At 67.9% G+C, this 21,679-nt stretch overlaps 2 protein-coding genes across 3 annotated transcripts; both read right to left on the reverse strand.

Annotated features, from left to right (window-relative positions):
• Window positions 1-587: 587 nt before the first annotated feature.
• On the reverse strand, window positions 588-11,715 carry LOC132251321 (uncharacterized). The gene is made up of 5 exons (XM_059730414.1): window positions 10,686-11,715; window positions 2,996-3,352; window positions 2,600-2,749; window positions 1,867-2,169; window positions 588-1,746 (listed from the first exon to the last, which is right to left on the reverse strand). Exons 1-5 carry the CDS (start codon window positions 10,903-10,905, stop codon window positions 1,736-1,738), a joined length of 1,041 nt encoding a protein of 346 aa, XP_059586397.1. The 5' UTR covers window positions 10,906-11,715; the 3' UTR covers window positions 588-1,735.
• A 1,084-nt stretch (window positions 11,716-12,799) lies between these two features.
• On the reverse strand, window positions 12,800-19,888 carry LOC102558474 (prostasin). Of its 2 annotated transcripts, none has more exons than XM_059731517.1 (6): window positions 19,783-19,888; window positions 18,819-18,845; window positions 18,396-18,561; window positions 16,929-17,200; window positions 15,206-15,369; window positions 12,800-13,442 (listed from the first exon to the last, which is right to left on the reverse strand). In XM_059731517.1, exons 1-6 carry the CDS (start codon window positions 19,832-19,834, stop codon window positions 13,155-13,157), a joined length of 969 nt encoding a protein of 322 aa, XP_059587500.1. In that variant the 5' UTR covers window positions 19,835-19,888; the 3' UTR covers window positions 12,800-13,154. The 2 variants fall into 2 exon arrangements, with proteins under 2 accessions (XP_059587500.1, XP_059587499.1); XM_059731516.1 differs by having other exon boundaries at window positions 13,349-14,298.
• Window positions 19,889-21,679: the final 1,791 nt, after the last annotated feature.

Raw genomic sequence — 21,679 nt, forward strand, 5'->3', positions numbered from 1 at the left:
CCTTGTGGGCCGGGCTCCAGTGTCGCTTTAGAAACATGTGCAAAAATCTAGAGCTTTTGGTTCGGAGATGATACCTTTTATTAGACCGACTGAGAAATAGAAAAAAATATTTGCTATGTTCTGCAAGCTTTTGGGCTCACGCGCCCTTCATCTGGCTCAGGGAAAATGAAAGCTGTCCCCACCAATACAGCACCGGCAGCAGCAGGCCCTTCCCTGGGCTCGAGCTGGCAAATGCCGGGGCAGGTGAGGGAGAGACAAGCAGAGCAGGGAGCAGCTCCCAGCCCTGTGAGCTGGGCCTGGGCCAGAGCAGTCGGGGGGGGGGGGGGGGGGACTCTGGCTGCAGCTTCCCCACTCGCCCCAGCGTCTTCTGCCCCACTGTGCACACATGTGACCCAACGCACACGCGTGTGCCACCCCTGTGCACCCACACCCACTGCTCAGCCCTCCCCACACCCTGCCAACACGTGTGCGCCCACAGCCACCCCTCAGCTCACCCCCACACGCCCCACACACGGTGTACGAGACTCAGACTTTATCGGGAGCTGCAGTGTAAGCACCTCTGTAGACACGAGCCAAAATCACGTCAATCAGGGCAAAACAATTTTTTTTGAAAGAAAATGAAAATCCGTGATAGCAGAACCATAGCAGAGGCTAAGTAAATGTTTCACTTTTAGTAAATGACTTGCTTGTTATAGGTACGATTTCTTAAAATGGTTTCTTCTGAAAGGTGTTATATGTGCGGCCCTCAACATCGCACCCAAACCTGTTGAGTGGCCCCTAGGCAAAATCACTGCCCACCTCTGCCCTAAAGCAGTGAGCAGGTTGGGAGCGAGCTGTGGCCGGGCAGCCCCGTCCCTGAGTGCAGCCCCTCCGGTGGGCAGAGAGAGGGGGGACCCGGCCACTCAGGGAGCAGGTGGCAGGGGCCGAGGGGCTCCTGGGTGCCCCCCGCCCTGGGTGCCCCCCCGGGGACTCCTGCCCCGTGCTCAGCACCTGGCAGGTTTGGCGCCCCCCAAGCACAGCACCCGGCTCCACTCCCCGCATGGTGACCCAGGCCTTCACCACATCCCGCTGGTGTGGGGGAGCGTCGCAGCCGCCCGGGGAGCTGGGAACCCCAGTCCCGGAAAAGGAGTGGGGTGTTGGTCCCAGCCCGGCCTTAGAGCCGTGGCCCCAGCACCCAGGAGCGAGCGGGGGGGGGGGGGCGGCGCGCACGGCCGAGTGGTTGGTGAGCCCTGCAGATACTGCCAGCTCCAACCCCATTTTGGGGCTCCGAGATTTCCCTCGTGGTGGGGTCCCGCCGGGCCCCTCTCCCCACCCCGGGCCTGGCTGGAGGCGCCAGGCTGGTCCCCCCGGGCTCTCCCGCCCCACGCTCCTCCAGGTGACGTTAGGACTGTGGGGTGAGCCCTGCTGCTGTGAGAGGCTGGGGGAATCCGGGGTCCCGAGGGCAGCGCTCAGCCCTGCTCTCCCGTCCTGTGTCCGTGTGGGTCCCAGCGCTGGGTAAAACCGTCCCCAGAGTCGGTTGTGGCAGGATCACGGGGAAGCGGGGCGGGAAGGGACCTCCCGAGGCCTCCTCTCGTCCAGCCCCTGCTCACAGCAGCTCCAGCCCTCACCAAACCGTCCAGACAAGCGTGTGCCCGGGGCAGGCCCAGGCGAGGTGAGAGGCCGGGGGCGTGTGGCAGAGACCGGTGTACCTGGTTGTGGGCAGGGTGCGGGGCTCGTGCGCTGCATCCTGTGCGGTTCAGAAGACGCCTGGAGGGAAGAGCAGAAAGGGGGGTGAGGCGCCTGCCTGGGAAGCACCAACCACGGCCCGTCCATCCCCGCTGCAGGGACCCTGCGGGAGGGCCTGAGCCCGGGGCAGCCCCTCCTCACCTGTGCACAGCTCTCTCTCCACCGGGGGGTCTCCAGGGGTTTGCACCACAGACACTCGCACTCGCAGCCCCGGGCGGGTCGTGCTCCTCCTGGGCACCATCCAGACACTCGTCCCCGTGAAGGTGCCGTCTGGGTTCTCTTCGGTTTTCAGGGGCAGTTTCCTCCCAGCGCCGTCCCCGTCCCAGCTCCACTGGATCTGATGGATGTCCTGGGGGTAGTAGCGCTCTATGCGGATGGCAAACAGCACTTCCTCTGGTTCATTCCCCTTGGGCAGCGTGTGGATCTGGGACACGTGTCCCTGAACTGTGGAGACAGCAGGAGCGTTAGGAGCGCAGGCGGTGGCAGCTGGACGCAGCGTGGCTGCTCTGCCCTCCTGGCACAGGCACAGGCTCCGGCGCAGGGGCTGAGGGCAGGGAGGTGTCGTGGGCTGCGCTGCACAGCCACGTCCATGGGCTCCGTCCCACCCTGCCCTGCGGGTCCCCGCTTGCCTGCGCCTTCCCAAATCTACGGGGCGGCGTGTGGTCGGCTGGCACCGGGCCCCGGAGGGCCGTTCTCTGCGGACACCCCGCCGAGCTGAGGTGGCCGAGAGGGAGAGGGGACGGACGGGCTGTGGCCGGGGCGGGGAGGCCGGTCCAGAGGGACTTTGCTCAGAGCAGGGGGGTCCAATTCATCCAGACCCATGGCCACCGCAGCCCCGGCTTTGCTGGCACGCTGTCCTGGATTGCACCCCTACCTCGGAGCTGCTGGGGCCCAAAGGAGTTCGAACTTGGCGTCTGTTGAGGTTCGGGCTCCTCCCGGCGCTGATGCTCAACCCTTTCGTGCTTGTGCCTCAAGGAGGTGACATTTCCGGAGATTTCTGGCACCTCCAGGGCCCACATGAGACCTGGGAAAGGAAACGTCCATTAATGATGAGAGGTCCCAAACAGGGTGCCCGGCACCATCAGAGCCTGCGCCTGCTCCCCTGAGCCTGGAGAAATTGGACCCCCTGCATGGACCCCATCACATCTCCCGTCTCAACTCCCGACCGACAAAACCCATGTGCCGTGTCGTGCACCAGCCTCGCCGCTCACGGGGCACCATCAGGGCAGGGGGCACCGACCACGCTGGGTGTCACGGAGCTGAGACCGACCTGTCACCTGCAGCTCCGCGCTGCTCTTCTCCACGGGCTGCTCCAGGGCCACGTGCCGCACGCGGCAGATGTACCGGGCGCCCTGGTCTCTCTGCACCGACGGGGTGAAGATCAGGCTTGTTTCCTGCTGGAAACTCTTCCCATCCGGCGCCTGCACGGCCGTGCCCGGTTGGATCCTGTAGTCATCAGAGTCTGGCAGGGCCATGGCTGGAGCCTGTCCCTTGCCCTTCCGGAGCCAGGTCACCCTCAGCTCTGCCGGGAAATGCCCCGAAATGCGGCAGCTCAGGGTGACTCTGCTCCCCACGGGCACTGACTCCGGCTGGGAGATGTCCGACAGCGCCGGGGGCCGCAGGAGCCCTGGGGAAGGAAATGCCCATTAATGATGAGAGGTCCCAAACAGGGCACCTGGCACCATCAGGGCCTGCGCCTGCTCCCTGAGCCTGGAGAACATGAACCCCTCACGGGGACCCCGTGACATCTCCCGTCTCAACTCCCGACTGACAGAGCCCAGGCGTGCAGGGGGGACGCGGGACAGGAACGTTACTGCCCAGCTCTCCGTCACCCCTCGGTGCCCTGCGGGGGGGCAGCGATCCCTGCTCCTCGCCCGCCGGAGCCCGGGGCAGCCCCCCTCACCCGTGTCCCCCGGCCTGCCTGGCAAGAGGCTCCCATTTGGGCCCTGCCGGCCAGGGAAGGCGTCAGCGGGGGCCGCGCTGCACAGCCACCTCCGTGGGTCTGTCCCCGCGCCTGGCCTGCGGGTGCCCAGGTGCCCGCGTCTTTGCCTGAGAGCTACGCAGTCGCGTGTCGTCCGTGGGCACCCGGCGCTGGGGGATCGTCGCCTTGTCGCGGTGCAGAGGCTTGCGTGTCCCTGGGACCCCGAGAGCGACGCGTCCAGAGCTCGCGCTCCTGGCAGGGCACCCATGGCGGTAAGGTGCGGGGGAGGCTCCAGACAAAGAACGGTCCCAGAAGTCCTCAACGGCGGAGCAGGCGGAGGAGGGCTGCGGCCCCAACGGTATCCTGCTCCTCACCACATGTGCCCAACACCGCCTGGCCATGATGAACACCGTCCTCCGCCAGAAAGACCGGCTCAGGGCCACGCGGAGGCAGCCCAGGTCGGAGCGCTGGCACCTCCTGGGCTACACCATCGTCCGAGGTAGAGACCTGAGGGACACGCTCGTCACAAGGGCCACGAAGGGATCTCAAAACTGCTGGACGGACCGCTGACCTGTGCGCTCCGTGATGAACATCTGCCTGGCGCCGAGACGTCAGAAGACCCACGAGGCCGCGCGGAGACGGCTGAACGGCGCAGCTGTGACGGGCCCTGGGCAGCGGGAGGGGGTCCAGGCCCAGCTGTCTCGTGCCCTGGGGCGAGTCCCTGCCGCTGATGACATCTCCATCCAGGCACACTGGGAGCAACTCACGTCCGCCGTCCAAGATGCCTGCGCCCGGACTGCTGGGTTGCATCGCGACAGAACCGGACTGGTTCGACGCCAGTGACGCTCGGATCCGCGATCTCTTCGAGCGGAAGTGTGCAGCCTTCATCTCCTGGCACACCCATCCATGAACTCGGCGAAAGACAGCAGCGTAGCACCGGGTGAGGGCTGAGGTCCAGCGATGCATCGTGACATGCAGAACCACTGGTGGGTGGAGAAGGCGCGTGACCCAGGGCTGCACCGACCAGCATGACATGAATAACTTCTTCCAGGCGACCAAGACAACCTACGGACCCCGCTCCACTGGACAAACCCCTCCGATCACAGCACGCTCCCGGCTCCTCGAGGACGATGGCGCCATGCGTCTGCGTTGGAAGGAGTGTTTTGAACTCCTCTGTAACCGGGAGTGCACCGTATCGGAGCAGACCCTCCGAGCTGTCCCGCAACGCCCCGTGGTGGGTTCCCTCGGGGATCCACCACCCATCGGCGAGCTGCAGCGAGCCACCCAACAGATGAAAACCAGCAAAGCCCGCGGGCCAGGTGGTAAACCCGCAGAGGTCTGCCACGCCGGCAGCTCCCGGCTCCCATCACGACTCCACCAGCTTGTCGTCTGCCTTTGGGACGAAGAGGACATCGCCGGGGATCTCAGGGACATGATCATCCTGACTGTGGCAGAAATGCCACCGTGGGTGCCCCTCTCCAGAGGGGAGGCCTGGGAGGCTGGTGTTGAATCCCTCAGGGCAGGGATCTCCCACCTTGTCTACATGACAAAAGCCTGGCGCCTGGGAGGCGATGCTCTGGTCACCTGGGCAGGGGGGAAAGACCCGGCCCTGCGCGGGCCCAGGTAGTCAGGGATGCTGGGGAGATTGGTCGGACTCTGGCCCATATTGGCAGCTTCGATTGGACCGGGCTGCTGAGGTCAGAGAGGTTATTTAAGGGGTTGGTCCAGGAAGAAGGCAGCCATTATCCATGCGGTCATCCAGGTGAATCTGAACCGGGCTCTCTCCTCATCACCGCATGCTCCAGGAGTGCCCTGCCTCCAGAGGAAACTCCAACCACCTCTGGACGATGCGAGTGAGTAAGCTGCTCGAGATCAGACCAGATATTTAGCTTACAGTAATTCAAATGCGAGATCAAAAGGCTACCTCAGCCACCCTGGTTTGCTCTGTGGGATTCCTCTGATATTCCTCTGATCCTGCTCTACCTTTTACCCTGTTCCCGCCCTACCTGAATCAATAAAGCTCTCCTTGTGACCGGTGTGGAAGACTTATTGAGGGGGGGTCTAAATTATGCCGAGGAGCCCCTTAGGTCTGTGGACTAAGGGAGGCTTCCTAATAAGCCCCTGACTTGGGAAGTGCCCCAAGTGCTGGTATTGGGTCTAGGACCCATTGGACGACCAGGCCTGTGTTCTCCAAGGTGCGCAGAGCCAGAAGTGAGTCCAGAGCCTGGGATGGTGGCAGCGGGACCCCAGGCTAGCGGGTGTGCTCCAGGGAAGGGGTCGGCCGGACGGAGGCACCCCAGGGAGGCACTCGGGGCCCGGACGGTGGGCGGGCGCAGGGAGGTGGGCGGCCAACGCAGGAGCGCCCCTGACTGGCCCACTGCAGAACCATCTATTATGACTTACAGCAGGTGGTGTGTTTCAGGCTGTAGTGCATACTTACACTGCCTTTGTGGGGGGAAAGGTTGATGCTCATTTAAAACACGGCCTGTGCCCTGCCACACGTGAGTCTTCCACCACGCCTGAAGAAAAGCCTTCCCTTCCTTGTCCTGATTAACTCTTTCAGTTACAGTAAGAGCCTTCACAGCTGACACTGGGTCTCAGAGCCACCGTCGTTCGTCTTATCAAGCTGTTACCACTGTCCTCTCGAAGAGATTCACACTGCTCCTGGAGAGTGAGGGGAGGTAAAAACCCCCATTTCTCACCCCCATGGCCAAGGAGATCGCAGCTGTTTACACTTCCAGCAGTTTCTCTGCCTTGCAGGACATACACAGAGCAAACAGCACACTGCTCACACCCTGGTTTGCACCAACACCTTCACAGTCTCTGCAAAGCCTCAGCACTCATGAGGTCCTTGGATGGCAAAGAAGCCTGCGACCAGGGGGAGGGACGTGGCGCCGAGCTGCCGCATGGCGGCGTGTCCCGGGAGCTGTGGTGACCTGCTCGTGCTGCTGTTCCCCAAACGCGGGCTACAGCCCACACGGCCGTCCTGGTGGGGCACGGGAAGAGCCGCCAGTGGGAGCCCAGCCTGATCCTCACCGCCGTGCAGAAGGGGCACGCGGGGGCCAAGCTCATGAGCCGCCTGGAGCTCGGCACCCTGCGGACCCCATCCAGCAACGTAGTGGGGAGCACCGGGTCATGGGCGAGTCCAGTAGTGTGCAACCGCCTGAAGCCAAGCAGGGACCCGGCGAGTCCGGCCCGGCCCGGCCCGGCCCAGCACTGACGGGAGCAGAGCAGAGCAGCTCCGCCTCCTTCCGCACGTCTGTGAAGCTGGAGGTCCGCAGCCGCTTCCCACCGGGGCCAAGGGGGAGCCCAGCGCAGCCCCCGCCAGCCCTCGCCCGGGTCCCATCTCAGCCCAGCACCGGCCCCTCTTCTCCCTGCAGCCAGGGCAGCGCGCACCCTACAGCCCTGCCCGTGGGGAGAACGAGACTGCCCGAGCCCCCTCTGCCTCTGCCCGTACCCCTCCCTCCTGCCCCGTGCTTGGGTGCGAGCCCGGCTCCAGCAGGCGCACTGCCCCTCCTCCCCTCCCGTCCCTCCCGGGCTAGGCTCCTGGTGCCCCAGCCCTCCGGAGCTGTCCCGCACCCAGGTGCCACCGCCCTGGCACCCCCGGAGAAGGTGCCATTCGCCGCCCGCCTGCATGGCTTGCACCCTGCGGGCGTCACGCGGGCGGGGAAGGCTGGGAGCGGTCGGAGCCGAGTGGCAGCAGGGGCAATGAAGATGGCACATGCAGCGCCACGACCGTGTGGAGAGTGCCCGGCGGGGCCTGGCCCGCCCCGGGCAGCGCCTGCGAGTGTCCTGCAGCGCGGCCCCGCTGACCCCGGCGGAGAGAGCTCAGCACCGGGGACGCCGGAGGGGACCGGACTGGGAGCCTCCGTGAGGTCCCGCCCTACTTTGTGGGCACGTGAGGAGGGGGAGGCAGCGCAGCCCCCCGGGCCCCAGCCACGCTGACGTGGCCTCGCCCAGGTGTGCTGTGGCCCCCCGAGGTGTCGGGCATCTCCCAGCCCCGCGCTGACAGTGGGGCCGCCATCAGGGATGCCAGTCACCACGGACAAGTGTGGAGAGACGGTGGCGGAGCACCATCCCCCCGGGACAGACCGACAGAAAGCCCCTGGTCCCGCGAGGCCCTCCAGGAGGGCTGACCCTGCTCCCCGCGTCGTACCGTGCGTGGGACGCAGGAAATACAGCACGGCGGCTGTCTCCTCACCCTTCCCTGCCCGGGTCACAAGCAGCCCCGCAAGGCCGGAGCACCCCCGGGCCGGGCGGGACACGCGGACGCAGGTTCCCGCCCCAACAACACCCGGCCCTGCCGACCGGTCCCCGGAATGAAAGAGCCCCGCGACTCCCCGACAGCCACCCCCGTGCCCTGCCCGGTGCCCCCGACACCGACAGGCCCCTCTCCTCACCCCGCTCTCCGCTCAGGCCCCTCCAGCCCGACCCCCAGCCTCAGGGAGAGCCCCCGCGCCCCCGTGACCCCTGCCCCAATCTGCTGCGGACCTGGGGCTGGGTGAGGGCAGCCGCCCCCGCCCCGCCCCGCCCCGCACGCAGCCCCCAGGCAACCCCCTCTCCTCCCCGCCCTTCCCCCCCTCCCCGGGGCGCATCCCGCTCGCTGCGGCCGCGCAGGGCCGGGCTGTGCGGGGGCGCCGTGCCTCCGCCCGCACCGCCGGGTCCCGCCCGTCGACTCAAGTCGGAAACGAAAGCGCGTCCCGGCTGCGGGTGGCGGTGCCAGCGGGCGGGCAGCGCGGCAGCCCCCTCCGTCTGTGCCCGCGCAGGGAGCCCTGCAGTGTCCGCCGGTGGTGGCCTTCCGGCCCGGGGCCGGCTCTTCCTCCACGAGCTGCACAAGGGCAATGCCCCCCTGCTGCTGCCCGGCTGCAGGGCTCCGAGCCGGGCAAGGACACCTGCTCCGTTACGCTCTCCGCCGAGCGGCAGCAGGACCGCGTGGAGCTGCGCGTGGAAGGTAGGCTCGGGTGGGGGCCGTGGCGGGCACTGCCGGCGGGGCAGACGTGGGGCCCGGTGCTTGCTCCCCACCCCGTCTCTTGCTCCGCTGCAGCCCAGCCCCGCGTGTCCGTGTCCAGGAGCAGCCCCGCGGCCGTGATCGGCCAGCCCGGCCCCGGGCCTGCAGCGTCAGCGGCTTCCACCCGGGCAGCCTCGCCGCGGCCTGGCTGCGAGAGGGCGGGCGCGCGGGGCCTGTACCGCGCCCCAGTACCTACCGCCTCGTGTCCCCCGCGCCCGGCGACGGCGCCCGCTACACCTGCCACGCGCGGCACCCCACGCTGGACAGGCCCCTCCAGGAGGCCGTGCGGCTCAGCGTGCAGGGCAGCCCCGTACCGCCCCGCCCTGCCGGGACCGGGGGCTCCGGGGCTGCCCCAGCCCGGCCGCAGCTGTCCCTGCACACCGTGGTGACGGCGGAGGGGCTGGGCGCCCTGCAGTGCGCGGCCAGCGCCTTCCACCCGCCCGCATCCAGGTGCTGTGTCTGCGGGGCGGCGAGCCCCAGCCCTGCACGAGCTCGGGCCCCGTGCGCAGCCCCAACGGGACCTTCAGCCTCCGCGGCGACATCATCCTCGTGCCGGCGGAGAGGGACCCGGCGCCCGCATCGCCTGCCCCGTCCAGCGCGCGGCCCCGGGCGCCCGCTCGTGCAGGTGAGTGCCGCGGCGGGGCTGGGCTGCCGGCCACCTGCGCGTCCCTAATGCCCCGGGCCCTGCCCCCCACGGGCCCGCCCAGCCCCAGCGCCACCCCGGCACCGCCGCGGGGCACGAGTGGTCGTGGCCGCGCATCGTCACGCTGGTCCTCCTGCTGGCCCTCGTGGCGTGGGGCCTCCGCCAGTGGTTCCGGCCCCGCGGTCCACGCGCCTCGTTCAGGGGGCCCGGACGGGTCGTGTCAGCTCGTCCGCCCTGGTCCCGTTGCGGGGCCCACGCCCGTGGCTGCACGGGGGTCGGCGCCTTGGCCTCTCGTGGCAGCACAAAGCGCTGCCCCGTCTCGCGCTCCCCGGGCGGGCTGCTGTGTCCGGGGCCGTGGGGTCGCCGTGGGGCGGTCGCAGGCGGGCGGTCTGGGGGGGTTGGAGGAGCCCGGCGAGGCACGTGGGGGCCAGCTCATGCCCTGCTCCGCTGCAGTCTCCGAGGTGCACGTCCTGACGGCCCACTCGGCCGGGCCTGGCCCTGCTGTGCTGCCAAGCCGAGGGCCGGCTCCGGGCCAGGCGCCGGCCGTGCTGGGCACCCACGGGGAAGGCGAGCCAGGCGAGTGGACCGCGGCCTGGTGGCGGCCGGGGGCCTGGCCGGGCCAGCGCCGCCTCGCCGCCTTCCTCCCCCTCGACGCCGCGGGGCCGAGCACCGAGTACACGCGCAGGCTGCGCCGCGGCGCGGTCGTGCGGGACGGCCCGGGGCGGGGGGCTCTGCCTGCGCCTCTCAGCCCGCTCCTCTCCTCCAGACCAGGCCGGGCAGGAAGCGCGCGCCCTGTGGCGGGGCGGCCCCGGGACCCCGGCCTGCACAGCCCCACCCCAGAGCCTCCGTGGCACTGCCCTGCCCGGGGCGAGCACGGCAGCTCAGCCCCAGCCCGCCCCCCCGCCGCGCCGGCGCCATGGCTGCACGCGCCGCGCCATCCCGTGAGCGGGCTGCGGCAGCACAGGGAAGGGGTGGGGGGCTGCGAGGGGTCTCGGGACCAGCGAATCCCCAACAATGAGGGTAGGACGGGACCCCAGGGGTCACATCCAGTCCAAAGCAGGACCAGCCCCAAGTGCATCACCCCGCCCAGGGCGTTGTCTACAGAGGATGGCGACTTCAGCACCACTGCGGGGACCCCGTCCCAGCGCCTCCCCCGCCCTCGGGAGAGAGTTCTTCCTCATACCTAACCTCAACTTGCCTTCCTGCAGCTTGCGCCCATTGCTCCTTGTCCTGCCACCTGCCCCCGCTGAGACCAGTCCCCTTTGCAAGCCCCCGAGTCCCTTTCTGCAGAGCTGCTGCCCAGCCTGTTGGCCCCAGCCTGGCGCGGGCCGGGGGGTTGTTCCCTCCCCAGCGCGGGGCTGTGTTGAACCTCATGGGACCCCTTTTACCCCAGTCCTCCAGCGTGTCCCGGTCTCCCGGAATCCCAGTGCCTGTACGGCTCCCCCAGCCTGGGCTCGGCTGCAGACTGCCCGGTGCCATCGTCCAGGCCGGCGATGAGTGTTGCACAGAGCCGCCCGGGCACTCCACGTGCTCCCTGCTGCCGCCTAGACGCAGAGCCACTACTCCTGCCCTCTGAGCCCAGTTGTCCACCGCCTCCCGTCCAGTCATCCAGCCGCGCTTCCTTCTCTTGCCTGCGAGAGGCAGGAGCCGTATCCAAGCCTTGCTACAATGAAGGTGCGCCACATGCCCGGCCCCCGCATGCACAGAGCCGGTCACCTCGTCATGGCAGGCGGGCAGGGTGCTCGGGCATGCCTTGCCCCGGGAGTCCCCGCTGACTGGTCCCGACCACCTTCTCCTCCAGGTGCTTGGACTTGCGCATCTGCTCCCTGGTTTTCCCAGGGACGGAGGTGGGGCTGGTAGTTCCCTGGGTCCTCCTCCCCCTTCCTAAAGATGGGCGCTGTTTGCCCCTTTCCAGTCGTCCGGGCTCTCTCCTGATCGCCGTGTTGCTGACGGCCAGCAGCTCTGCAATCACAGCAGCCACCACCCTTGGGTGCCTCCCGTCCAGCCCCATGGACTCGGGTCTGCCCAGCCTTTCTAAGCAGCCCCTAGCCTGTCCTGTCAGCGCCGGGGCTGCTCCCGGCGCAGCCCTCGCCTGTGCCAGGCCGGCGAAGAAGGCATGGAGCACTTCCGCCTGCCTCGCATCCTCCGGCACCGGGCTGCCCCCTCCTCGGGCCTGGCCCTCCTCTTGCGCCGACACCCCTCTCGTGCCCCGTCAGCTCCAGCTGCGCTCCGCCTGCCTCCCCGCCTGCCCTGACACTCCCCGCTCCTCCTCCTCCTCCGCCGGGTTTCCTCTTCTTCCAAGCGGCTGTACCGTGAGCTGTTCCCGAGGAGCTCCCTGCTGAGCCCGGCTCCGCCTGCGCGCCGGCCCTGCGCGCTCAGGGAGGCTTCCTTGAAGTCCAGCCGGCTCTCCTGGCCCGTGTCCCCGGGACCCTGCCCAGGACCCCCCGAGCCGGTCGCAGTCTGCTTTCCTGGAGCCCGGGGTGCTTCCCCTGCGGCTCCCCGCCCGCCCGCCCGCGCTCCCCGCACCACCCCAGCTCAGTGCTCCCGCGGTCGCTGCTGCCGCGCTCCACGCACTGCCCCTGCCCCCGGCCCCGCGTGAGCAGCGCGGCAAGGCCCGGCCCTGCGCCGCCGCTCCCCGCTTGCACCACGGGGCCGTCCGCACCGCCGTGCGAAACCGCCCTGCGTGGCCCGGCTGACCTCAGGGGCGTTGAAGTCCCCGCGAGACCCCGGGCCTGTGCCCGGGAGCCTCCCGCTGGCGGCTGGGGCTAGGGGCTGGCGGCTACAGCGCCGCCGACCCCACGCGGCCTCTCCCACCTCCCACCCGCACCGGCGGGCCCGACGGGGCGCTGAGTGGCGGGGGGCGTTGGCGGTGCGCGGGGTATGTGTGGGGCGTGGGGGCACACGGTGCCATGGGGGGGCCCCGGCCTGCCCTTGCCTGTGCCCGCGCCGCCGCAGGCCGGTGGAGCAGCAGCCGCCGGGCCCGAGCCGACGTGGGGAGCCGCCTGCCCCGGGCCCGCCCCGCACGGCTGCGCGCCGCCCTGCCCGGCGAGGCCCCGTGGCGCCGCCTCCGCGGGACGCAGCCGGGCCGCCGGCCCCTGCCTGCCGGAGCCGCTGCGGCGGGCGCTGGGCAGCGGGCGCGGCGCCGGGGTGCCTCCCGCCCGACCGCCCCCCCGCGTGCTGCTGCTGTGGCCGACCCCGCGGTGAGCCCCGGGGCGGGGCGGGGCGGGGCGGGGACGCGCCCAGCCGAGGGGCCTGGGGGGGCGGGGCGGGGCGCCCGGCGCCGGCACTCATCCGGGGGCATGCGAGCTGCGGCGACCCCAAATCTGACCCATACGAGCCCCACGTTGCCCCCTGTGACCCCGCGCGCCCCGAGAGCTGGGCTGCGACCCCCCCGCCCTGGGGGCCGCGCGCCCTCTGCCCCCCGTGGGCTGGGGCCGAGCCTGCCGTGGGCTCTCGGCGCCCCCCGCCCGCCCCCACCCGCCCCCCGCCGCGCAGGCTCCAGTCCTTGAAAAATAAACCTTTATTCATCCTTCATGTCCGGGGGGGGGGACGGCGTCGAAGTCACGGGTGGGGGGAGGGGGCCCGAGAGTGGGCCCAGCCCCCCCATGCCCCTCTCCCTCCAACCCCAGCACTCTTCCCAGCATGCTCAGGGGCAGGAGTGGGGGGGGGGGCAGGGGCCTCACTCCCTCTGGGGCACCGGTTGTGTTGGCCACGGTGCCATCGGTCCCTCCATGGCGCTCTTCCCAGAATCCCCTGGGGCAGAGCGTGTGTGTGTGTGTGTGTGTGTGTGTGTGTGTGTGTGTGTGTGTGTTGGAGTGTTACCCACAATTCCTCACCTCCAGGGAATCTGGGGCCCCTCACAGGCTCCACACCCCCAGAGCCAGCCCCAAGGCCAACCCCAGCCCCCCCTGCAGCTGGGAGCCCCTCCCCTCACACAGGTCCTCTCCGCCCCCCACTGTCCCCCCCTCCTCGCCGGGCACCAGCTCCACATCGGGCAGGTGGGCGCGGAGCCAGGCAGCGTGGGCAGCTGGGCGCACGTAGACCCCCGGGCGGTCGGGGGCGCCGCAGGCCTCGCCCCAGCTCACCACCCCCTCCAGCAGCCAGGCTGCGCCAGCGCGGCAGACCAGGGGTCCCCCGGAGTCGCCCTGCGGAGAGTGGGGTGGTTGGGGGTTAAAGGTGGGGGGGTGAGAGGAGCTGCCCCAGTGGTGGGAGCTGGGCGTGGGCAGGGAAGGACAGTGTTGGTGGGAGCAGTGGCATGAGAGAAGCTGCTCACTGGTGGTTGCAGTGGGATGAGAGGACTTCTCCGCTTGGTGGGAGCAGTGGGATGAAAGGGGTTCCCTCACTGGTGTGAGCTGTGGGATAGCTGGCTGGCATTGGTGCTCTGATTGGTAGGAGCTGGGGGAGGCGAGCAGGAAGGGGGAGGGATGAGAGAAGCTGCCCTACTGGTGTTAGCAGTGGGGTAGGAGGAAATGGAGCGGGAGCAGGCTGGGATTGGTGAGTCTCCCAGGGTGCGGCTGGTGGGGGCCAGGTCCTCTGGCCACCTGGGTTTTCTGGGCACGGAGTGGAAGCTAGGAGGGTGGTGAGACCAGGGGAGCCCGGACGCCGGCTTCGGTGGCTGGTCCCCTATAGAGCCAGCTCGGCCAGGAGCAGGGCGCTCGGCAGCAGCAGCAGGAGCAGCTGGGCAGCCAGGCCAGGACAGGTGGCTCCATCATGGGGGCCGGGGGGCAGAGGCTGGGCCCAGCCCGGCTGGGCCTCGACACCATCATACGGGCCAGGCCGTGGGCACTCACTGCCCCCTTCATCCATCCCTATGCCCCCCCCGTTCTCGCCAGGCACCAGCTCCACATCGGGCAGGTGGGCGCGGAGCCAGGCAGCGTGGGCGGCCGGGCGTACGTAGACCCCTGGGCGGTCGGGGGCGCCGCAGGCCTCGCCCCAGCTCACCACCCCCTCCAGCAGCCAGGCTGCACCAGCGCGGCAGGCCAGGGGTCCCCCGGAGTCACCCTGCGGAGAGGGGGGCAGGGGTTAATGGGGCACAAGAGCAGCCAGCCCAGTGTGGGAGCCAGGGGTGGTCAGGGGGATGCAGGAGGGGCAGCACTGGTGGCAGCGTGGGATGAGAGGAGCTTCCTCACTGGTGTAAGAGGTGGGATACCTGGGGTCTTTCTATGGGTGGCAGCAGGGGGGTGAGAGGAGCTCTCTCATCAGCGGGGGCAGTGGGATGACAGGAGCAGCTGTATGGGTGTGAGCTGGGGGTGGAGAGTGGGACGGCGGAGGAATGGCACGGGTGGCAGTGGTGGGAGGAGAGGAGCTCTCTCATTGGTTTTAGAGGTGGGATACCTGGATCTTTCCGTGGGTGGCAGTGGTGGGATGAGAGAAGGCTCCTCATTGGCAGGGCCTGAGGTGGGGGGGTTGTCTGGCCAAACCAGCAACAGAGTCCCAGTGCCGTGGGGCTGGCAGACTGGGTGCTCGGAGGAGGGAGCTGCGGGGTCCCCGGGGTGACAGGTGCCGTGATGCTGGGGCCAGGTTGGTGGGCTGTGCTGCGGGGGGGGTGTGCACAGGCACTGGGTGTGTCCAGGGGGTGGGGCTGAGCCTGCCCCCCCACGCGGGCTGGACTCGGGGGGGGGGGGGGGGCGGGAGACAGAGCTCCCAGTCACCCCACGGCTCTGTGCATGGGGGGGAGCCGACTGGTGGGAGCCGTGGGATACAGAGGGCTGGTGGGAGCAGTGGGATGTGAGGAGCTGCCTCATTGGTGGGAGCTGGGGGACGGGTTAAGTGAGGGGATGGCACCTGTGGCAGGGGTGGGATCTGATTGGTGGGAACAGTGGGATGGGCACGGAGGTGGTCACAACTCCCCAGGCCTCCTGCCCTCCCCCGTGGGTGGGCGTGGCCCCTCCCTAGCCCCGCCCCTCACCTGGCAGGCATCCTTCTGGCCCTGGGCGTAGCCGGCGCATACCATGTCATCACTGATGGTGGGGGGGTCCGCGCTGGGCACACGCGCGTACATGCAGCGGCAGGCGCCGGCCCTGATCAGCGGCACCTCCACCTGCTGCAGGGTCTTGGGCGCGGACAGGCTGGCTGTGGGGGGCAGGGGCTTAACTGGGCAGCTGGGACCAGTTACCCCCCACTGGTCCCAGTTACCTAGAACCACAGTTGCCTTGACTTGCCCTGCTGCAGCCCGAGCCCATTGCCCCTTGTCCTGTCCCCTGCCGGGCACTGCAGCTCTTTGGAGCCCCCTTCGGGCTGTCCAATTCCCCCTCAGTCTTCTGTTCTGCAGCCTCAATGCACCCATTTCCCAGTTACCCCTCTTACTGGTCCCAGTTATGCAGCTATACTAGACCCAGGTAGTCCCCCCCACTTACCCAGCTCTACTGGTCCCTATTATCCCCCCTTTCTGTTCCCAGTTACCCAGCTCTACAGGTCCCAGTTCCCCCCTTACTAGTCCCAACTACCCAGCTATACTGGTCCCAGTCTCCAGCTATCCTCCCCACAGTCTCGTGGGAACCACCCGCCCCGTGAAGTCACTTTCATGAATAATTCATGAGCCTTGGCCCCACCCCACCCCACCTGCCATTGCTACATCCACCACATCATCCTGGCAACCATGGCCAAGTGACTCCCCCTTACTGGTCCCAGTTACCAAATTCTACTGGTGCTAGCTGCCAAACTGTTCTGATCCTCGTTAACCAGCTCTACTGGTCCCAGTTATCCTCCCTGGTTCCAGCTACCCTCCCTTACTGGTCCCAGTTATCAAGCCATACTGTCCAATTACCCCCCCTTAGTGGTCCCAGTTATATTCCCTTGCAGGTCCCAGTTACCCAGCTTTACTGGTCCCAGCTAATCCCCTTAACAGTACCTGCCTCTTACTGGTCCCAATTACCAGGCCATACAGGTCCCAGTTACCTGACCTTACTGGTTCCAGCTTCCCATATATATGTGGGTAGTGGGGACCAGCAAGCCAGGGGGGTAACTGGGACCCTTATGGCTGTGTAACTGGGACCAGTATTACCTGAGCCCCCCAAACCCTCCAGGCCTGGGTGCCTGGGTCCCTGCCACCTGCCGCCCCCCAGGCACCGTTCCACTTGGCTACTGCAGCCACCGCACCCCAGAGCCAGCCGCACCTCAGCCCTCCCTCGGCCCTGGTCTACGTGGTTGTTACACACCTGCCCCACCCCAGAGCTGGCTGCATCCCTGTCCTTTTTGCTTGCTGTTCTATGTGCCTGTTATGCACCCGCCCCACCCCAGAGCCAGCTGCACCTCAGCCCTCTCTGTGCCCTGTTATACGTAGCTGTCACCCAACCTACTCCACCCCAGAGCTGGCTGCATCTCAGCCCTTTCTGGGCACTGTTATATGCAACCGTTCCCCAACACACCCCAGAGCCAGATGCATCTGAGCCCTGTTCTGTGTCTGTTCCACACCCGTCCCACCCCAGAGCTGGCTGCATCTCAGTCCTCCCTAGGCCCTGTGACATGCAACCGTTCTCCACCCCAGAGCTGGCTGCATCTTGCTCTCCCTGGGCCCTGATATGTGCAACCGTTCCCCAATACACCGCAGAGCCAGCCGCATCTCAACCCTCTCCGTGCCCCGTTCTATGCGTCTGTTCCCCCCCGCTCCCCCCAGAGCCAGCCGCACTCACTGGTGCTGAGCACGTTGCCCCAGCCGGTGACGGTGCAGAGGGTGTTGCTGGGGAAGGAGAGGTTGGCGGCGGGCAGGCAGATTGGCTGTACGCTGCGGCTGTAGACCACCGGCAGCTGCAGCCGCACCAGGGCCAGGTCCCCGCTGGACCCGCCCTCCTCGTAGGCCGGGTTCTTCAGCACCTCGGCCACGGCCCGCGCCTGCACCTCGGAGGACGGATTGGAGAGCTGGTAGGCGCCCAGCAGCACCTCGTACTCCTCCAGGCTGTGCTCGCTGCAGCGGGGGGAGAGACGCGGTCAGGCAGAGTCACCCTCTGGCAGTACAGGGCCTAGGGGACGCGCCAGGCTGGGCATCAAGCATGGGTAATGGCTGGGGGGGAGCCAGGACACCTGGGGTGTCTGGGAGATGGGGGAGGCCAGACACACGGGGGGTTGGGATGTATGGAGAATCACCCTCTTGCAGTACAGGGGCTAAGAAACACACCAACCAGGTTGCAAATAGAGGTAGCGGGTGGGACCGAGTAAGGAGGGGTGGGGGGTGCCAGGACATCTGGGTTCCCTGAGGGGTGGGGGAGGCCAGATGCTTTCCGGGGGGGGGGGGGGGATTTATGGAGAGTCACCCCCCCCTTGCAGTATAGGGGATAGGAAATGCACCATGCTGGGCACCAACTATAGACAAGGGCTGGGACCAAGTAAAGGAGGCAGGAAAAACCAGGACACCTAGGTTCCCTGGCAGGTTGGGGGGATTTATAGAGAATCACCCTTCACAGTATAGGAGCTAGGAAACACTGTGCTTGACACCAAATATGGACAAGGGCTGGGACTGAGTAACGGGGGTGGAGGAAGCCAGGACACCTGAGCTCCCTGGGAGACGGGGGAGCCCAGGCACGGGGGGGGGCGGGGCAGGGCGGGATTTATGGTGAATCACCCTTTGCAGTATGGGGACTAGGAAACAAGCCGCGCTGGGAAGCAAATACAGATAACAGCTGGACTTGGGTAAGGGGGGTGAGAGGACCCAGGACACTTGGGTCCCCTGGGAGATGGGGGAGGCCAGATGCTTGGGAGCGGGGTGGGATTTATAGAGAATCGCACACCCCCCTTGCAGTATAGGGGCTAGGAAACACATCATGAAAGAACAGGAGCAGAAACAAGGGATTTGGGATCTGGCTGGGATGAGGGGGGCTGGGACCCTGGACATGCCAGAGTTCTTTGGGAGGATACACGGAGACTCCCCCCTTGCAGTGTAGGGGCTAGGAAACACCATACAGGGCATTGCACATAGACCAGGGTTGGGAGGGCGAGAGGGAGAAGTGTGAGAGGAGGGGAGGGGGGCGGGACTTGCGGAGAATCCCCCTTGGCAGTACCGGGGCTGGGACACGCACCTCGTACAGCAGCGAATAAGGATAAAGGCAGGGAAAAGGAGAATCTCCCTAGGTGGGGGGCAGTATGGGGGCCAGGACCCAACTCACTTGGGGAAGCAGTGGGCAGCTGTGAGCACCCAGCTGGGCGCCACCAGCGACCCGCCGCAGACGTGCTGCCCGTTGAGTGCCAGGCTGGCCTGCCACGGCCACTGCCCCGCTGCCGCCGCCACGCCGCCCACGATGCGGCCCACCACCGCCGGCGTCCCGCACGTGCCTGCGGAGAGCGTGACAGCCGGGACTCCGGTGTCCGGCCTGGGCCCCTGCTCCAGCCCCCCCCCCCCCGAGAGCACCCTGGCGCCCGGGCCCTGGGGACACTCCCGGCCCCGTGGAGCCAGTGGGGCAGACCCAGTCAGGGCACGGACAGAGACCGCCAGGGCCAGAGGGGCCCTTGGGCGCTGCGGGGTGGGAGCAGGGGGTTGGGGAGCGCGGACACCTGGGGTCTCTGTCTGCCGTCCCAGCCCGTATGCTCACCTGTCTGCGCGTAGGTCACTTGTGCGCCTGGAGGGGGAAGAGAGAGGGGTGAGAAGGGAATGAGGAGCCCCCCGGCCCCACGCCCGCACAGACCCTCCAGCCCGGAGCTGCAGAGCCTGGGTGTCCGCGCCCCCCACGTCCCAGAGCCCGGGCGTCTGTCCTCCCCATGCCCCCCACGTCCCAGAGCCCAGGCGTCCGTGCTCCCCGTGCCCCCCACGTCCCACAGAGCCTGAGCGTCCGTGCCCCCCACGTCCCAGAGCCCGGGCGTCCGTGCCCCCCACGTCCCACAGAGCCTGAGCGTCCGTGCCCCCCACGTCCCAGAGCCCGGGCGTCCGTGCCCCCCACGTCCCACAGCGCCCGGGGTCCGCGCTCCCAACCCCCGGTCCCGCCCCACAGCGCCCGGGGGCCGGTCCGAGCCCCGGCGGGACGCGGGCGGGCGCCCGGGTGTGCCGTCCAGGCGCCGACAAGGTCTGCCCCGCTTGGCTGCAGGGCGCGCCGCGGGCGGGGGGCGGGCGCCGGGACGCCGGGGCGGCGGGGCAGGGGCGGGCAGGGGCGGCGGGCTGTCCGGCCTTCCCAGGTTTGGGGCCGGACGCGGGGTTTGGGGCCGCCGTGACGCAGTGCGGGCCGTGTCCCCGCCGAAACCGCGCCCGCGAGCGGCAGAGCCGGAAAAACCGGAGCTCGGGGCGGAGGAACGCGCCCCCCGGCCCGGCCCGGCCCGGCCCGGCCCGGCCCGCCCGGCCCCTCCCCGCAGCCTTTGGACTCGGGCGCCGCGATCTTCCTCCTCGGGCCGCGCGCGGACCCGGGCGGGCGGGTGGGCCCCGGGGCACACGCAGGTGTCCGGGATCGCCACTGGCCGAGAGCCGGGGGTGCGGGCCGGACACTCGCGACGGGGGCGGCGGCGGTACCCCGGAGCCGAGCCCCCCGGGACGGGACGGGGCGAGGAGGAGGCGGCGGCAGCACTCACCCAGGATCGGGGCCAGGATCAGGCCCAGCAGCAGCACCGGGATCGGACCCATGGCGCCGCTCGCTCCGCTCGCACTGACCCGCGGCCGCCCCGCGCACCTGGCCACACCTGCCCCGCCCCGCCCCCCGCACCTGAGCCGGCCCCGCCCCGCCCCGCCCCCCGCACCTGAGCACCGCGAGGCGGGCAGGAGTGTGCGCGCACGCACACGGCCCTGGTCTCACGCACACGCACACGCGGGGAAGCTAGGTGTGAGACACACATGCTTGCACACACACGGGATCCAGGTGTCTGAGTGACACACACAGGGAACCCATGCGTAGACACACACGCACATTCTTGTGCACGCGCACCCACCCCCCACACAGGATCCAGGTGTTTGGGATGTGCACGCACAAGACCGCCGTGTCTCTCACTCGCTCTCTCCCCCACCCAAGCCCAGGTGTCCAGGCTGCACCCACTCAGACACAGCCCTGGCAGCCTGGACACGCGCACACACACACGCAGGTGTGAAGACACAAAACCCAGGCATCTAGGACACGGACACACACATGCAGGACTCAGGTGCCTGGGCCGTGTGACACACGGAGATACTCACATGCAGGTCTGAAGAGACACTTGACCCAAGTGTCCAGGACACACAGGCACATGGACACGCATACACACACCTGCGGTGGCACCCAGCCCTGCCCAGGGCTGTGTGGGTGCCGCAGCGGGAAGGGGCTCTTCGCCCTCCGACGCATGTCTGTTTCCAAGACGCTTGGGTTTTGTGCGTCTTGGACACTGGGTCGCATGTGCACGGGCACCCTTGCCACCTGGGTTCTGTGCATCTTACATGCCTGGCATGGGTGAGCGTGCACCCAACACCTAGGTTGCACCTTGCCTATGTGCACAGCAGGTGTGCAGGATGTGTGTGTCTGCATGTGCACATGCAACACAGGCCCTGGGCCTTATTAAGCAGGGATCTCTGCCCCTATGAGGCTGACAGCAGAGCCTACGCACACCCACGCACACACAGAGAGAGCGAGCACGGGGCTGGGGCCGGAGGCCTGGATTCATGCCCTGCACACACAGTCTGGCTCTGGCCCCCACTCCCCCAGCTGTGGAGATGCAGCCAGCTCTGGGGTGGGGTAACACGCAGGAGCACGTGCGAGCTCAGGCGGGGCGGCGCATCCGGTGCCATGATGTGGCAGACGGAAGGTGGCCATTAGTGGCAGGCCGGTCATTCCTGGCTGCTCACAGGGCGGCCAGCTCTGGGGTGAGGAAGCCACAGCATAACAGCTGGGGCAGGGTGGAACAACTGAGGCATGGCTGTATGACTGCAGGGACAGAGATGCACCCAGGTCTGCAGTGGAAAAACAGGTACAGCTGCATAGCAAGGGGTGGGGGGGGCAGACTAGGACATAGCCACATAACACTCCAGGCAGGTAGGATGCAGCCAGCTCTGGGGTGGAACTGAGGCACAGCTGCAAGGGACAGCCTAGGGAGGGCCGCTACAACCAGCTCTGGGTGTGAGGGGATAGAACAGGGCAAAGCTTTCCTGGAACTGGAGGGCAACTAGCACTGGGGTGGGGCAGTGAGAACGTATGTACACCGTGTCCTCCTGTGCCAGGAAGCGCTGCCCTGCCCCTGGGTGTAGCCAGGGAAACACTCCCACCACAGCTCACCTCCCTGGGGCCCAGATGCAGCCAGCTCTGGGGTGCAGCAGCTACACGTAGCAGCCCCATCGTAACCTGGGGCTGCTGGGGGGAGTAGACCCACCTTAACCCACACGTTAACTCTGAAACCTAATGAACGCTCCCTCCTGGTCACTCATCTTCATTAGCCTGATCCAAATCACAACTTACAGCAGTGGAATGGCTTCTAGGAGGCAATTAGAGACCGTGATGGCATTAAGCTG

This window comes from Alligator mississippiensis, chromosome 7 (assembly GCF_030867095.1).
Source record: "Alligator mississippiensis isolate rAllMis1 chromosome 7, rAllMis1, whole genome shotgun sequence".
Taxonomy (NCBI): domain Eukaryota; kingdom Metazoa; phylum Chordata; order Crocodylia; family Alligatoridae; genus Alligator; species Alligator mississippiensis.

Excerpts from the sequence above, each read along its gene's own strand:
- LOC132251321 (XM_059730414.1), bottom strand. The coding sequence starts at position 10,905 with ATGACTGGACGGGAGGCGGTGGACAACTGGGCTCAGAGGGCAGGAGTA. Across the intron at positions 3,353-10,685 it reads GGACACGCTGGAGGACTGGG|GGCTCCTGCGGCCCCCGGCG; the intron begins GTAAAAGGGGTC and ends TTCCTTCCCCAG. Across the intron at positions 2,170-2,599 it reads TGGGCCCCAGCAGCTCCGAG|TTCAGGGACACGTGTCCCAG; the intron begins GTAGGGGTGCAA and ends CTGTCTCCACAG.
- LOC102558474 (XM_059731516.1), bottom strand. The coding sequence starts at position 19,834 with ATGGGTCCGATCCCGGTGCTGCTGCTGGGCCTGATCCTGGCCCCGATC. Across the intron at positions 17,201-18,395 it reads GCTGCCCACTGCTTCCCCAA|CGAGCACAGCCTGGAGGAGT; the intron begins GTGAGTTGGGTC and ends CCCCCGCTGCAG. Across the intron at positions 14,299-15,205 it reads GCCAGAAGGATGCCTGCCAG|GGTGACTCCGGGGGACCCCT; the intron begins GTGAGGGGCGGG and ends CCCTCTCCGCAG.